General features: G+C 35.7%; 2 protein-coding genes and 1 pseudogene across 2 annotated transcripts; all 3 read right to left on the reverse strand.

The window, feature by feature from the left end:
• Positions 1 to 57: 57 nt before the first annotated feature.
• On the reverse strand, positions 58 to 7,509 carry LOC147287847 (WAT1-related protein At1g44800-like). The gene is made up of 13 exons (XM_086240957.1): positions 7,379 to 7,509; positions 6,947 to 7,022; positions 6,792 to 6,845; positions 6,065 to 6,084; positions 5,910 to 5,963; positions 3,843 to 3,905; positions 3,619 to 3,735; positions 3,250 to 3,532; positions 2,999 to 3,154; positions 2,758 to 2,912; positions 1,010 to 2,671; positions 469 to 867; positions 58 to 381 (listed from the first exon to the last, which is right to left on the reverse strand). The coding sequence occupies exons 1-11, from the start codon at positions 7,507 to 7,509 to the stop codon at positions 2,509 to 2,511; spliced, it is 1,272 nt and encodes a 423-aa protein (XP_086097083.1). The 3' UTR covers positions 58 to 381; positions 469 to 867; positions 1,010 to 2,508.
• Positions 7,510 to 7,636: 127 nt separating this feature from the next.
• Positions 7,637 to 9,860, reverse strand: LOC147287848 (WAT1-related protein At5g07050-like). The gene is made up of 7 exons (XM_086242609.1): positions 9,634 to 9,860; positions 9,304 to 9,366; positions 9,079 to 9,195; positions 8,406 to 8,646; positions 8,117 to 8,272; positions 7,878 to 8,029; positions 7,637 to 7,786 (listed from the first exon to the last, which is right to left on the reverse strand). Exons 1-7 carry the CDS (start codon positions 9,855 to 9,857, stop codon positions 7,663 to 7,665), a joined length of 1,077 nt encoding a protein of 358 aa, XP_086098735.1. The 5' UTR covers positions 9,858 to 9,860; the 3' UTR covers positions 7,637 to 7,662.
• Positions 9,861 to 10,759: 899 nt separating this feature from the next.
• LOC147287849 (WAT1-related protein At5g07050-like) lies at positions 10,760 to 12,723 on the reverse strand (annotated as a pseudogene).
• Between the last annotated feature and the right edge of the window lie 1,356 nt (positions 12,724 to 14,079).

Raw genomic sequence — 14,079 nt, forward strand, 5'->3', positions numbered from 1 at the left:
CAAGCTTTGGAAGAAAGATGAACACTCTGATAGATAGTAATGCAGCACAAATGGACATGATATTGACAACATTCCTTTTCATATAAATTGAATTTGAATGCATGGCCATTGTTGTATTTTCTGAGGAAGGTCTATGTTCAAACATGGATACACAAATATCAAATCATCATAATATTACTCATCTGAAAACTCAATACATTCACAGTATTCACTAGATTACAGCTTGAATAGCACATATCATCTGCTTCTTTTACTTTTCTAGCTGATCCCATTAGCTTGCTCAGCTTGCTCACCATGCTCCATTGACATCTTCTCTTTTTCTAATTTCTTTCCCCAGAGAGTTGCATACAAACCAAGAACAATCAATGAAGCTCCTAAACACTGAAAATGTTCAAAAGTAATAGTATATTAATTTGATAATAATACCTCCTTTTGTTTAGGAATCCAAATAAGTGAACAAACATATACCTCCCCAAGTATGTAGCTTCTTTTGAAATGAGTAGTCCCATTATGGCTACAACAACAGTACATAGTGGTCTAAATGCTGTCATGAAAACTGGACCTCTTGTTCGTACTACTAAAGTTTGAACATAAACTGTGATTCCAAAAAATCACAATTCCCTGCAAGAACTTCACTTCATCAAATTATCATGAACAGTGGTGCAGTATAGGCATTAGACAGTTGATGACCTGTTTTCATCAAATTCTTATGCTATACAAAGGAGCGAGCAGTGTGTTCCATGACAACTTCCAAGAGGATGCTTTATGATCTAGAATTGCTGTCTTGACTGTTGAGAGTAGAGTTCCTGATAAGCAAGTTAATGATGTAAGAGTAATTGGTGCTGGGTACATTTTGATTGTTGTTGTCTGCATTAATCATATATGAGTGCCGTAAGTCATATTATCACACAAAAAACAGAAGAAAGTAACTAGTAAGCTAACTAAAAGTTGTTCCTATGTCACTGTTTGTGGTGGTGGTGTTGGTGGTGGTAGAAGATGTGTCAAGCACCTGTAAGATGTAGAATGCTGACAATGAACAATATGAAACAAGAAGCAGAGGGGAGCCCTTTATCCATTCTCTGTCTATGGATAATTTGAGGTGGCTGCAGCTTAATGGGAGCCTCCAGTGTCCATTGGAATCACAGCAATGCCCTTGTATAGGGTCATTAGTGTTGCACCAGCAAAGGCAACAAGAGTTCCCCCAATCTTGGCTTGGGTGCCAACCTTGGAAATATCAAAATTTTCCATCCTGAATATTTTATAATGATTCTTAGAACAGAATGCAAGAATGATGTGACTTCTACTCTCCTTCATCTCTCTCAATCACAAAGAAGCACATGTACAAACACAATGATTGAATGATGAGTTGCCTACAATCACTGCAAGAACTACTTACAATCATGCTTTCTTTTCACAATAAAAAAGTGGATTCAATTAAAATATGAGTTGGGTCTACCATAACTTTCTAATTTAACCAATGGCTTAAGTTGAACTTGGTCTCAGAACTCACATGGAGAAAGGTAGGTGAATGCACATTCACTCTGTGTCACAAACATGAAAAGACTGAACAAATAACATGCCATGAGGTAAAAAATTTGGGAGATGACAAATCCCAAATCCGCATCTGGAGTTAGGACAACTGAAAAATAAAATAAAATTTGCATAAAAACCCTGCCTTTTTTCTATGTTGCCCAGCGGCAGCACAAAGTAGCTTGCAATATAGCTGCTTCTTCTTCTCTCTCTCTTTCTTTCCTCACAGAATTATTGTGTACGAAAAGTTATCTACACAGCTCCCACAATACTAAAAATGTTCCACAATACCACAAGTAAAGAATAAGCTCCTTCTTCACTAGGAAATTGATACATGACTAAACATACATGCCAGCCAAGTGTGAAGCTTACAAAGTTGTCTGCCTGCACAAAGGGATTAGAGAGCATGCGCGAAAATTGGGGAGAAATACTTTATCTCCTATGTTCAAGAGAACAATAGTTTGATCAGTCAGCTACTATTGAACATATAGGATGAGAGTAGAACCTCTACATGTTCTTAAAAAATATATCTGCTCTCAAATGTACAGTATAAAATGCACTAATTCACATCTAAAAAAAAAAAAAAAACTTTATTAGATTTTCTTTAATCTAGGGAGGAGGATTTGAATTTGGGAACTCTTCCAATAAAATGGACCTCTTCCATATTTTCTTATTCTCGTTAGACTTTCCAAAGTTCCTAAATATTTATGAAGAAAACAAAAGATTCTCAAACTTACTTTCTTCAAACAAAACATCCCCAAAACTTTTTGCTTCCAAGGATCCAATAACTTGATGCATGCATTAGCTAGCTATCCATGTCGCAGATCAAGTAAGACCCAAGACTTGGAAGAATGATGAGTATTTTTATAGATATTATTGCAGCACAAATGAAAATGGAATTGAAAAGCTAATCATTGTATTTTCTGACAAACATCAAATCATAATAGTAATTACTCATCTGAAAACTGAATACATTCACTAGATTACAGCTGGAATAGCGCATATCATCTGCTTCTTTAGCTTTTCTAGTTCGATCTCATTGGCTTGTTCAGCATGCTCCAATGAATTCTTCTTTTTCTCTTTTTCCATTCCCCAAAGACTAGCATACAAACCAAGAACAATAAAGGAAGCTCCTAAAACACTGAAAATGTTCAAAAGTATTAGTATATTAATTTGATCATAATACCCCGTTAGTTTAGCAATCCAAATAAGTGAACAAACATGTACCTTCCCAAGTGTATAGCTTCTTTTAAAATGAGTAGTCCCATTATAGCTACAGAAATGGTAGATAGCGGTCTAAATGCTGTCATGAAAACTGGACCTCTCGTTGGTACTACTACTAAAGTTTGAACATAAACTGTGATTCCAAAAATCACAATTCCCTGCAAGAGTTTTACTTCATCAAATGTTCAAGAATAGTGCAGCATAGGCATTAGACAGTTATGACCTGTTTTCATCAAATTCTTACGCTATACAAAGGAGCGAGAAGTGTGTTTCGGGACAACATCCAAGAGGATGCTCTATGATCTAGAATTGCTGTCATGACTGTTGAGAGTAGAGTTCCTGATAAGCAAGTTAATGATGTAAGAGCAATTGGTGCTGGGTACATTTTGATTGTTATTGTCTGCATCAATCATATATGAGTGCTGTAAGTCATATTTTCACACAATGAATAGAAGAAAGTAACTGTTAAGCTAACAAAAAGTTGTTCCTACGCTCATTGTTTGTGGTGGTGGTGGTGGTAGAAGATTTGTTAAGCACCTGTAAGATGTAGAATGCAGATAATGAACAGTATGAAACAAGAAGCACAAGGGAGCCCTTTATCCATTCTCTTTCTCTGAATATTTTTGAGGTAGCTGCAGTTTGATGAGAGCCTTCAGTGTGCATTTGAATCACAACAATGCCCTTGTATAGGGTCATCAGTGTTGCGCCAGCAAAGGAAATAAGACTTCCCCCAATCTTGGCTTGGGTACCAATCTTGGAAATATCGAATTCTTCCAGCCTAAATACATTAGAACGTAAATCCTGTTGAGAGTATATCCCACAATGGGACATCCTTAAAACAGAATGAAAGGATGTACACCATACCTGCACAAAACTGCTAAGATAAATGTAATAGATGGAATTATGTTGCTCATGGCAGATGCAAAACCTGGTGAAGTGTTTTCGAGTCCCGTGTAATACAATGTTTTTCCTAACAATGCTCTGAATTACACAGGAAGATTTAGACAATGATCACAATTTGCATTTGTTTCATAAATTGTTCAACATTAGATGGGGATGACTTGTTAAGAGTTTTGCAATTTACTCACCCCAGCAGGCCCAAGAAGAAGACATTTCGCAAGACCGGAACATTGATTTTGCTCTCATTTTTCCTGCCATGAGAAAGATTACAGTCAATGAGAGGACATATCTGGTTCATATTGGAGGTGCCCTATTATATATGCAGGTCTAACTAATGCACACACTGCAATATTGCTTGAATTCTGCTTTATAGCACAGGCAGAGTTACTTTAACAGTCAATGTGAAAACAAAAAACATTCACATCAAATGCTGCAGATTCAACATGTTTCCCATAAAGTTGTTAAATTTGGAGAAGTAAGTTTGAAAACTTCAAACAAATAGAATGGAAACTATAGACCTCTCAAAGAGAAGTGCAAGAAGAGCAGTTGCTAAAGTTCCAAAAGCATGTCCATAAACCACCAGTACATAACGACTCATGCCTTTGTCTAGAGCGACCTTGGAGATGATGTTGTACCCGCCAAAGCATATGTTGGTAAATATGCAGAGGATATATGGTTTCGACTCTTCAATTACTCTCTCCATCTTTACTGCTTTCTTTCAGTCTCTCTTCCTGTCCTTCCACTTGCATATTGCTTTTTGTTTTATTATGAATTCCCTTTTATATCACTTTTGAGGGCAATCTTGGATGTAAAAGATCTATGTTGCAATGATTTTCTTTGTCCCTTCTATATGAAAAATTTAAAATCAATCATGAAATATCGGCCGATATTTCAACAGTACAGTAGCACAAAGTAGCTTTATGCCTTTATCGGACACAGACAGATTTGGCTCCAAAATATCTTCTCTCTCCTCCCTCTCTTGATCTCATCATAGAATTATTGTGTACAAAAAGTTATATACGCAACTCCCACGAGGCCACGATACTCATCAGTAAAGAGTAGTGTTAAGAATCTCAACTCTCAAATGATGTGGGAGTGTATATGTCAATATTCTATTTGTTATAAATAAATAAATTTTAAAGTTTATTCACATATTAATTTATGAAATACTCTCATATTATTTGAGAATTTATAACAAAAATGTTAAAGAGTAGATAAGAGTGGGCATAAGTGGCTTGGGCCGGTTGGAGAGTCACTTCATGCTTGTTTAAGTTACAAATTTATTTGCCCGTGCAACCCAAGGAGCCTAAGAAACCCATAGAAATTTGTTCAAATTAATTTCTCAGGTTTCTCAAGTTGTCCAAATTATTACACGTTGAAAGGCAACGATAAAAAATTTCAAAAAAAAAAAATTAATTAATTTAAATTTCAAACATTCCAATATATGGAAATATCATAATCCATAAACAAATAGCATTTCGTTCCACAGTCCACTTAAAAGGTTCAATCAAACACACCCAATCAAACAAAATAGAACCACAGTGGCCAGAAAAAAAAAAACAAAAACAAAAACAAAATAGAACCACTTAGTTTATTTAAAGCACAAAAAGTATTGAATGGTAGACTAATTAATATGTAGAATATATATTTCTAAAAAAAATGTTAAAAATATATATACATATAATATTAAGAAGGTGTTCTCAACTCAAATTTTAATGAATTTTGTTCCTCAGGTTACTCATGTTAAAAATTCCTCAACTCATGTTTTCGGGTTGGTTGGATTATAAATTTCTCAACCCATGTTACAAAATTCTTTTGTCCAAATTACCTAAAGTGCCTGTCCAATTCTATGCCTACCACTACCTGAGTGGATAGTTATAGGATGCCGCAAGTAAAGAATAAACTCCTTCTTCACTATGAAATTGATACATTACTAAAAATGCATATGTCAACCCAAGTGTGAAGCTTACAGGCTTAAAAGACTTTGAACTGGTATGGGGTTTAATTTGTGGTCTATGGAGTTTCAGCTCCAGGACAATTTTTAAGTATTAATTTATCATATAAGATTGATGAAGATGAGTTACACAGCATACCCTATTTGTGTTGTTAGTTTGTTATCCAATTTAAAAACAATCCAGTAGTGGGAAAAATTGTTATATATTTCACAGTCCAATCAGCACATTCAAACCAAAATAACAAGTCTAGCACAAAACTCATTTCATTCATAGCATTTGCCAATAATAGTATTTAATTACCTCCAATGTTCTTCATTGAAGCTGAGCTTCCTATGCTTAACAAAGTTGGGTAGCCTGCACAAAGGGATTAGAGAGTGTCAAAAATGGGGAGAAATACTTTATCTCCGATGTTCAAGAAAACAATATAGGATGAGAAGAGACCCTCTACCCCTTACCCCTGACTTAAGTGCTGTCTCTTTGAGACATTTGTTCAAACAGTTTTTGCCTCATTCTTTGAGAATTAAAATTACAAAAGCGAGGAACAATAGCCTAAACTTTTAATAGAGAATAAATAGGCATGGGTCAATAGACCTCATTGGCCCTATATTGTGGAACTTCTCTTAATTCAAAGTATAAAATATGTGGTTAGTTATTAGTTTAGTAATATTTTTTTAAAAATTATAGAGAGAAATATCACTAAATGATTAATTGGTAATTGATATGTACAAAATATTTATTACTAGATTATGATCACTAATTAAATTTTTACGAGTTTTATAATTTGCACTTCAAAACTAGCTTCTTACACTTCTTAGTTGGTGTGTAGAGCTAGTTTTTGACTTTTTGGACAAAAAAATGGACAAACAAGAATATGGTGTCGCCTATGTAAAATTGACAAAAATTGACAAAAAATTGACGGAATTGGGTAAAGTCTTGGATGGATCAAAGTTTGTAGAGTTAAGTGTTCAAAAAAACAAAAAAGAGTAAGCAAGTAAAGGGCAAAACCCGCCATAATTGGGGGAGTTTAGGGTAATTAGCCTGCCTCTCTCTCTCTCTCTCTCTCTCTCTCTCTCTCTCTCTCTCTCTCACTCTCTGGAGGGAAGGAGAGTGGGAGGGAAGAAGGAGTTGGGTCTACTGTACATTCCCACTCAATTTGCTCAGCATGAGTTGGGTCTACTGTACATTCCCACTCAATTTGCTCAGCATGTCACGAAGTGCAAAATCTGCACGAACGGCCTGCCCAAATCCACAAAAATATAAAGAGAAATGAAAGAAGATACTAATGCCAGATATACCATTTTGATTTCTGATGGAGTCCAATAGGTATGAAGACAAACCATGCATATTGTCTTCCTTCCTATTCCTATTACGGCAGCAGCAAACCAAGACCAAAAGTGGATCTTCAAATTCAACCTATCATTTAATGCATATAGATAGCAATCATAGTATAATAACTTGCTGTAAAAGCATATGCTTATTGCTAGCTCTTGCAATACGAAGTCTAAACTTGCTGCATCTTTATTACCTTGTGGTCCTCTAATAGTGCATGAGATCTGAACCAATTTCAACAAGATATACGATTTTGATTTCTGATGGGAGTCCAACCAGCAGAGCAAAAGTAACTTACTCCAAATGTAAATAAATTCAACAGTTAGACTTTCAAAATTCCTAAAATTCATTAAGCAAAATAAACATTCTCAAATTTATTTTCCTTAAACAAAACATCCCCACAACATTTCGCAATAACTTGAAGCATGCATTAGCAATACATGTGGCAGATCAAGTAAGACTCAAGATTTGGAAGAATGATGAATACTTTTACAGATAATATTCCAACACAAATGGAAATGAGATTGACAACCTTGCTTTTCATATAAATTGAATTTGAGTGCATAACCATTGTTGTATTTCTGAGGGGGGTCTATGTATGAACGTAGATAGTTGGATACACAAAAATCAAATCATCATAAATATTAGTCATTTGAAAACTGAATACATTCACATTATTCACTAGATTACGGCTTGAATAGTACATATCATCTAGCTGCTTCTTTTACTTTTCTAGTGTGATCCCATTAGCTTGCTCAGCATGCTCCAATGAATTCTTCTCTTTTTCTTTACTCTTTCCCCAGAGAGTTGCATACAAACCAAGAACAATCAATGAAGCTCCTAAAACACTGAAAATGTTCAAAATTAATAGTATTATTAATTTGATAATAATACCCCATTAATTTAGTAATAAAAATTAATAAGTGAACAAACATACACCTTCCCAAGTATATAGCTTCTTTTAAAATGAGTAGTCCCATTATAGCTACAACAACAGTAGATAGTGGTCTAAATGCTGTCATGAAAACTGGACCTCTTGTTCTCACTACTAAGGTTTGAACATAAGTTGTGATTCCAAAAATCACAATTCCCTGCAAGAACTTCACTTCATCAAATTTTCATAAACAGTGCAGTATAGGCATCAGACAATTGATGACCTGTTTTCCTTAAATTCTTACACTATACAAAGGAGCGAGAAGTGTGTTCCGTGACAACATCCAAGAGGATGCTTTATGATCTAGAATTGCTGTCATGACTGTTGAGAGTAGAGTTCCTGATAAGCAAGTTAATGATGTAAGAGTAATTGGTGCTGGGTATATTTTGATTGTTGTTGTCTGCATCAATCATATATGAGTGCTTTAAGTCATATTTTCACACAAAAAAACAGAAGAAAGCAACTGGTAAAAGCTAACAAAAAAGTTGTTCCTATGGTAGATTGTTTGTGGTGGTAGAAGATTTGTTAAGCACCTGTAAGATGTAGAATGCTGACAATGAACAATTTGAAACAAGAAGCACAAGGGAGCCCTTTATCCATTCTCTGTCTATGGATAATTTTGAGGTAGCTCCAGTTTGATGGGAGCCTCCAGTGTGCATTTGAATCACTGCAATGCCCTTGTACAGGGTCATCAGTGTTGCACCAGCAAAGGCAATAAGAGTTCCTCCAATCTTGGCTTGGGTTCCAAGCTTGGAAATATCGAATTTTTCCATCCTGAATGCATCAAAACGTAAATCCTGTTGATGAAGAAATCTAGGCATCCATCCCAAAACCAATTGGCAATGGGAGGAGTAGCTCAAACCCTTATAAGTCACTAGCAAGGCCCTCACATCTTCAATGTGCGATTTCTCTCAACACGCCCCCGCACGTGTGGCGTCATTTAAGCCTAACACGTGGACAATTTATATTGGGTGACGTGGGAGTACGTGTGGCCGTTAGGCGCATCACGTGGATAACCTGCTCTGATACCATGAAGAAATCTAGGCATCCATCCCAAAACCAATTGGCAATGGGAGGAGTAGCTCAAACCCTTATAAGTCACTAGCAAGGCCCTCACATCTTCAATGTGCGATTTCTCTCAACAGTTGAGAGTATATCCCACAACGGGAAATTCTTCAAAAAGAATGCAAGAATGTAATACCATACCTGCACAAAACTGCTAAGATAAAGGTAATAGATGGAGTTGTGTTGCTCATAGCAGATGCAAAAGCTGTTGAAGTGTATTCCAGTCCCATGTAATACAATGTTCTTCCTAACACTCCTCTAAAAATACACAGGAAGATTTAGAGGATTGATCACAATTTGCATTTGTTTGATAATTGTCCAACATTAGTTGGGGATGACTAGTTAGGAGTTCAGCAATTTACTCACCCCAGCAGGCCCAAGAAGAAGATATTTCGCAAGACCGGAACATTGATTTTGCTCTCATTTTTCCTGCCATGAGAAAGATTATGGTTAATCAGAGGACAGATCTGGTTCATATTGGAGGTGCCCTATTATGGATGCAGGCCTAAATAATGCACACGCTGCAATATTGCTTGAATTATGCATTAGATCACAGGTAGAGTTACTTTAACAGTCAATGTGAAAACAAAAAACATTCACATCAAATACTGCAGATTTAACAGGTTTCCCATAAAGTTGTTAGATTTGGATGACTTAGTTTGAAAACTTTCAACAAATAGAATGAAAACTATGGACCTCTCAAAAAGAAGTGCAAGAAGAGCAGTTGCTAAAGTTCCAAAAGCATGTCCATAAACCACCAGTACATAACGACTCATGCCTTTGTCTAGAGAGACCTTGGAGACGATGTTGAACCCTCCAAAGCATATGTTAGAAACTACAGAGATGATATATGGTTTCAACTCTTCAATTACTCTCTCCCTCTTAATACTTCTTTTCACACCCTCTTCCTGCTCTTCCATTTTCATTAGCATTTTGCATATTGTTTTAATTGCCTTTTATATCACTTTGAGGGCAATTTTGGATGTAAATGATATAGGTATCACAGATTTTGTATGTCCCACCTACACCATTATTAATCAATCGTTAGACGCTAAAATCATCAATCACCTCACATCTTACATTTATTCCACTTAATTTAATTCAAAAAAAAAAAAAGCAAGTGCTTTGTGACTATGCCTATAACCACTGCAAGAACTACATGCAATAATGCTTTCTTTTCGCAATAAAAGAGTGGATTCAATTAAAATATGAGTTAATGTGTCTACCACTCTACCATATATGAATTCCCACTCAATTTTCTAATTAATGTGCCAAGCAGGACTCTGAATTTACATTCTATAAGCAGTATTATCTTTGTATTAATTTGCATGTTCTACTAACTTTCTAATATAACCAATGGCTTAAGTTGAGCTTGGTCTCAGAATTCTAGTGCACTTTGTGTCACAAGCATGAAAAGACTGAACAAATAACATCCTGCCTTGAGATGAATTATGGGATGAGTTCAAAAATCGGGTGATAAAAAATCACCAATCAGCATCAGGAGTCAGGACTAAGAGCAAAAAATCTGCATAAGAACCCTGCCTTTTTCTTCTTTTATACCTCAACGCAGCAGCACAAAATAGCTTGCTTGCTAAGATAGAATCAGCATTCTACAATTAAGTACACAATGTTGCTCTGTTTGAAAATTACATATCTGCCGATATTTCTATCAGATTTGGCATTATTTGCTTATGTGACATCAATGAATTCTATATATTTGATGATGAAAATGCCGCATGGCAAAATAGTAACATCACATCACATGTACTCATCACAGTTTTTCTCTAGACACAAATCATCATAATATTACACATCTGAAAACTCAATACGTTGTAGTCACTAGATTATACATCTTAAAACAATAAGTTTGCTCACGAGTATGCTTCAGTGAATTCTTCTCTTCATCTTTTTTCTTTCCCCACTCCCCAGAGAGTTGCATACAAACCAAAAATAATCAATGAAGCTCCTAAAACACTGAAAATTAAGGTTAAAATGTAATAGTTTATTAATTTTAAAATTCCCCATTAGTATAGAAATCCAATTAAGTGAACAAATATACCTTCCCAAGTATATGGCTTCTTTTAAAATGAGTAGCCCATTGTAGCTGCAACCACTGTAGCTAGTGGTCTAAATGCTGTCGCAAAAACTGGACCACTTGTTCGTAGTACTAAAGTTTGAACATACATTGTGATTCCAGAAATCACAACTCCCTGCAAGAATGTCACCTCATCAAATTTTCATGAACAGTGCAGCATAGGGGCATTAGACAGGTTCAAGACCAGTTTTCATCAAATTCTTACGCTATACACAGGAGCAAGAAGTGTGTTCCTTGACAACCTCCATGAGGATGCCTTGTGATCTAGAATTGCTGTCATGAATGTTGAGAGTACAGTCCCAGAGAAGCAATTTAATGCTGTAAGAGTAAGTGGTGCTGTATACATTTGTATTTTTGTTGTCTGCATCAATCATATGGAGTGCTCTAAGTCATATTTTCACACAAGAAACAGAAGAGAGTAACTGGTAAGCTAACAAAAAGTTGTTCCTATGGTACATTGTTTGATGTTGGTGGTGGTAGAACATTTTTTAAGCACCTGTAAGATGTGGAATGCTGACAATGAACAATATAAAACAAGAAGCACAAGGGAGCCCTTTATCCATTCTCTGTCTGTGGATAATTTTGAGGTAGCTGCAGCTTGATGGGAGCCTCCACTGTGCATTTGTATAGGGTCATCAGTGTTGCACCAGAAAAGGCAATAAGAGTTCCCCCAATCTTGGCTTGGGTGCCAAGCTTGGAAATATCAAAATTTTCCATCCTGAATACATCATAATGATTTTTAAAACAGAATGCAAGAATGATGTGACTTCTATTTTCCTTCATCTCTCTCAATCACAAAGAAGCACAGAGTACAAACTACAAACACAATGATGAATGATTATTATTGATTATTTGATTGAATATATTGACTGCATGTATACTATACCTGCAAAGAACTGCTAAGATAAAGGTAATAGATGGAATTATGTTGCCAATGGCAGATGCAAAAGCTGGTGAAGTGTATTCGAGTCCCATGTACAACAATGATCTTCCTAACACTGCTCTAAAATACACAGGAAGATTTAGAGGATTGATCACAGCTAGCATTTGTTTTTATAACTGTCCAGCATTAGATGGGGGTGACAAGTTAGGAGTTTAGAAATTTACTCACCCCAGCAGGCCCAAGAAGAAGATATTTCGCAAGACTGGAACATTGATTTTGCTCTCATTTTTCCTGACATGAGAAAGATTATGGTTAATCAGAGGACATGTCTGGTTCATATTGGAAGTGCCCTATTATATATGCAGGTCTAACTAATGCTAACACTGCAACATTACTTGAATTCTGCATTAGATCACAGGCAGAGTTACTTGAACAGTCAATGTGAAAACAAAAAACATTTGCATCAAATACTTCAGATTTAACAGGTTTCTCATAAAGTTGTTAAGTTTGGAGAAGTTAGTTTGTTGTTAATTTTGGAGAAGTTAGTTTGAAAACTTCAAACAAATAGAATGGAAACTATAGACCTCTCAAAGTGAACTGCAAGAAGAGCAGTTGCTAAATTTCCAAAAGCATGTCCATAAACCACCAGTACATAACGACTCATGCCTTTGTCTAGAAAGACCATGGAGACAATGTTATACCCTGCAAAACATATGTTACAAAAAATAGAGAAGATATATGGTTTCGACTCTTCAATTACTGTCTCCCTCTTACTGCTTCCTTTCACCCTGTCTTCCTGCTCTTCCATTGGCATTTGCATTAGCATTCTGCATATTGTTTGTTTTTATTATGAATTCCCATTTATATCAGTTTGAGGGCAATTTTGGAATTAAATGATCTAGGTAGCACTGATTTCTATGTCCCTCCTACACCATTATTAATCAGTCATTAGAGCCGAAAATCATCAATCACCCTACATCTTACATTGATTCCACTTGATTTTTTTTTTTTTTTTAAGAAAAAGGCAAGTGCTTTGTGACTAAGCCTGTAACCAGTGCAAGAACTACTTGCAATCATACTTTTTTTTAGCAATAAATTGCTAAAAGAATGGATTCAATGAAAATATGAGTGTACCATATATAAATTCCCATTCAATTAAAATATGCTTTCTTGGTATACCATATATAAATTCCCACTCAATTTGTTTTTTATTGTGGCAACTGGCAAGCAGGAATCTTTACGAAGTCCACATTCTATAAGCAGTATTATCTACCCATTAATTTCCTTGTTCTCCCAACTTTCTAATTTAACCAATGGCTTAAGTTGAGCTTGGTCTCAGAATTAGATTCTTCTTCCATACCTCACTGCAGCACCACCAAGTAGCTTGCTCAGACAGATATGCTCCAAAAGCCTCTCTCTCTCTCTCTCTCTCTCTCTCTCTCTCTCTCTCTCTCTCTCTCCTCTCTCGTTTTCCTTTCCACATAGAATTATTGTGTACCAAAAGTTATCTAAACAGCTCCCACAATACTGAAAATGTTCAAGAGTGATTAGTGAAAGTGTAGGATACCACAAGAATAAGCTACTTCACTAGGAACTTGATACATGACTAAACATACACGCCCACCCAAGTGTGAAGCTTGTAGGCTTAAGAGACTTTGAACTGGCATGGGGTCTAATCTGTGGATAAGTGGAATATGTTTCAGCTTTAAGACAACTTTCAAGTATTTATCATTTAAGACTGATGAAGATGAGTTACAGACCATACCCTATATCTGTTGTCAGTCTGTTACCCAATTAAAAACAATCCAATAGTGGGAGAAATTGTTGTAATCTCACAGCTCAATAAGCACATTCAAACCAAAAATAACAAGTCTAGCACAAAACTCATTTCATTCATAGCATGTGCAATTAATAGAATATTTACCTCCAATGTTCTTCATTGAAGCTGAGCTTTCTTTGCTTGACAAAGGTGGCTTCCAGTGCCTGCACAGAGGGATTAGAGAGTGTAAGTAAAAAATGGGAGAAATACTTTTAACTCCTATGTTCAAGATACAGTAACAGTAGTTTGATCAATCAGCTACCATTTAATATAGGATGAGAGTAGACCGGATCTTCAACCATTCCATAAATCTTTTTTCAAATTTAAATTTCGGAGGAAAATAAC

Source organism: Dryas octopetala, chromosome 4, assembly GCF_963921425.1.
Source record: "Dryas octopetala chromosome 4, drDryOcto1.1, whole genome shotgun sequence".
NCBI classification, from domain to species: Eukaryota; Viridiplantae; Streptophyta; class Magnoliopsida; order Rosales; family Rosaceae; genus Dryas; species Dryas octopetala.

Excerpts from the sequence above, each read along its gene's own strand:
- LOC147287847 (XM_086240957.1), bottom strand. The coding sequence starts at position 7,509 with ATGGTTATGCACTCAAATTCAATTTATATGAAAAGCAAGGTTGTCAAT. Across the intron at positions 3,736-3,842 it reads TTCTTCTTGGGCCTGCTGGG|AGCATTGTTAGGAAAAACAT; the intron begins GTGAGTAAATTG and ends TGTGTAATTCAG. Across the intron at positions 2,672-2,757 it reads GAAGCTATACACTTGGGAAG|TGTTTTAGGAGCTTCCTTTA; the intron begins GTACATGTTTGT and ends GAACATTTTCAG.
- LOC147287848 (XM_086242609.1), bottom strand. The coding sequence starts at position 9,857 with ATGGAAGAGCAGGAAGAGGGTGTGAAAAGAAGTATTAAGAGGGAGAGA. Across the intron at positions 9,196-9,303 it reads TTCTTCTTGGGCCTGCTGGG|AGGAGTGTTAGGAAGAACAT; the intron begins GTGAGTAAATTG and ends GTGTATTTTTAG. Across the intron at positions 7,787-7,877 it reads GAAGCTATATACTTGGGAAG|TGTTTTAGGAGCTTCATTGA; the intron begins GTGTATGTTTGT and ends GAACATTTTCAG.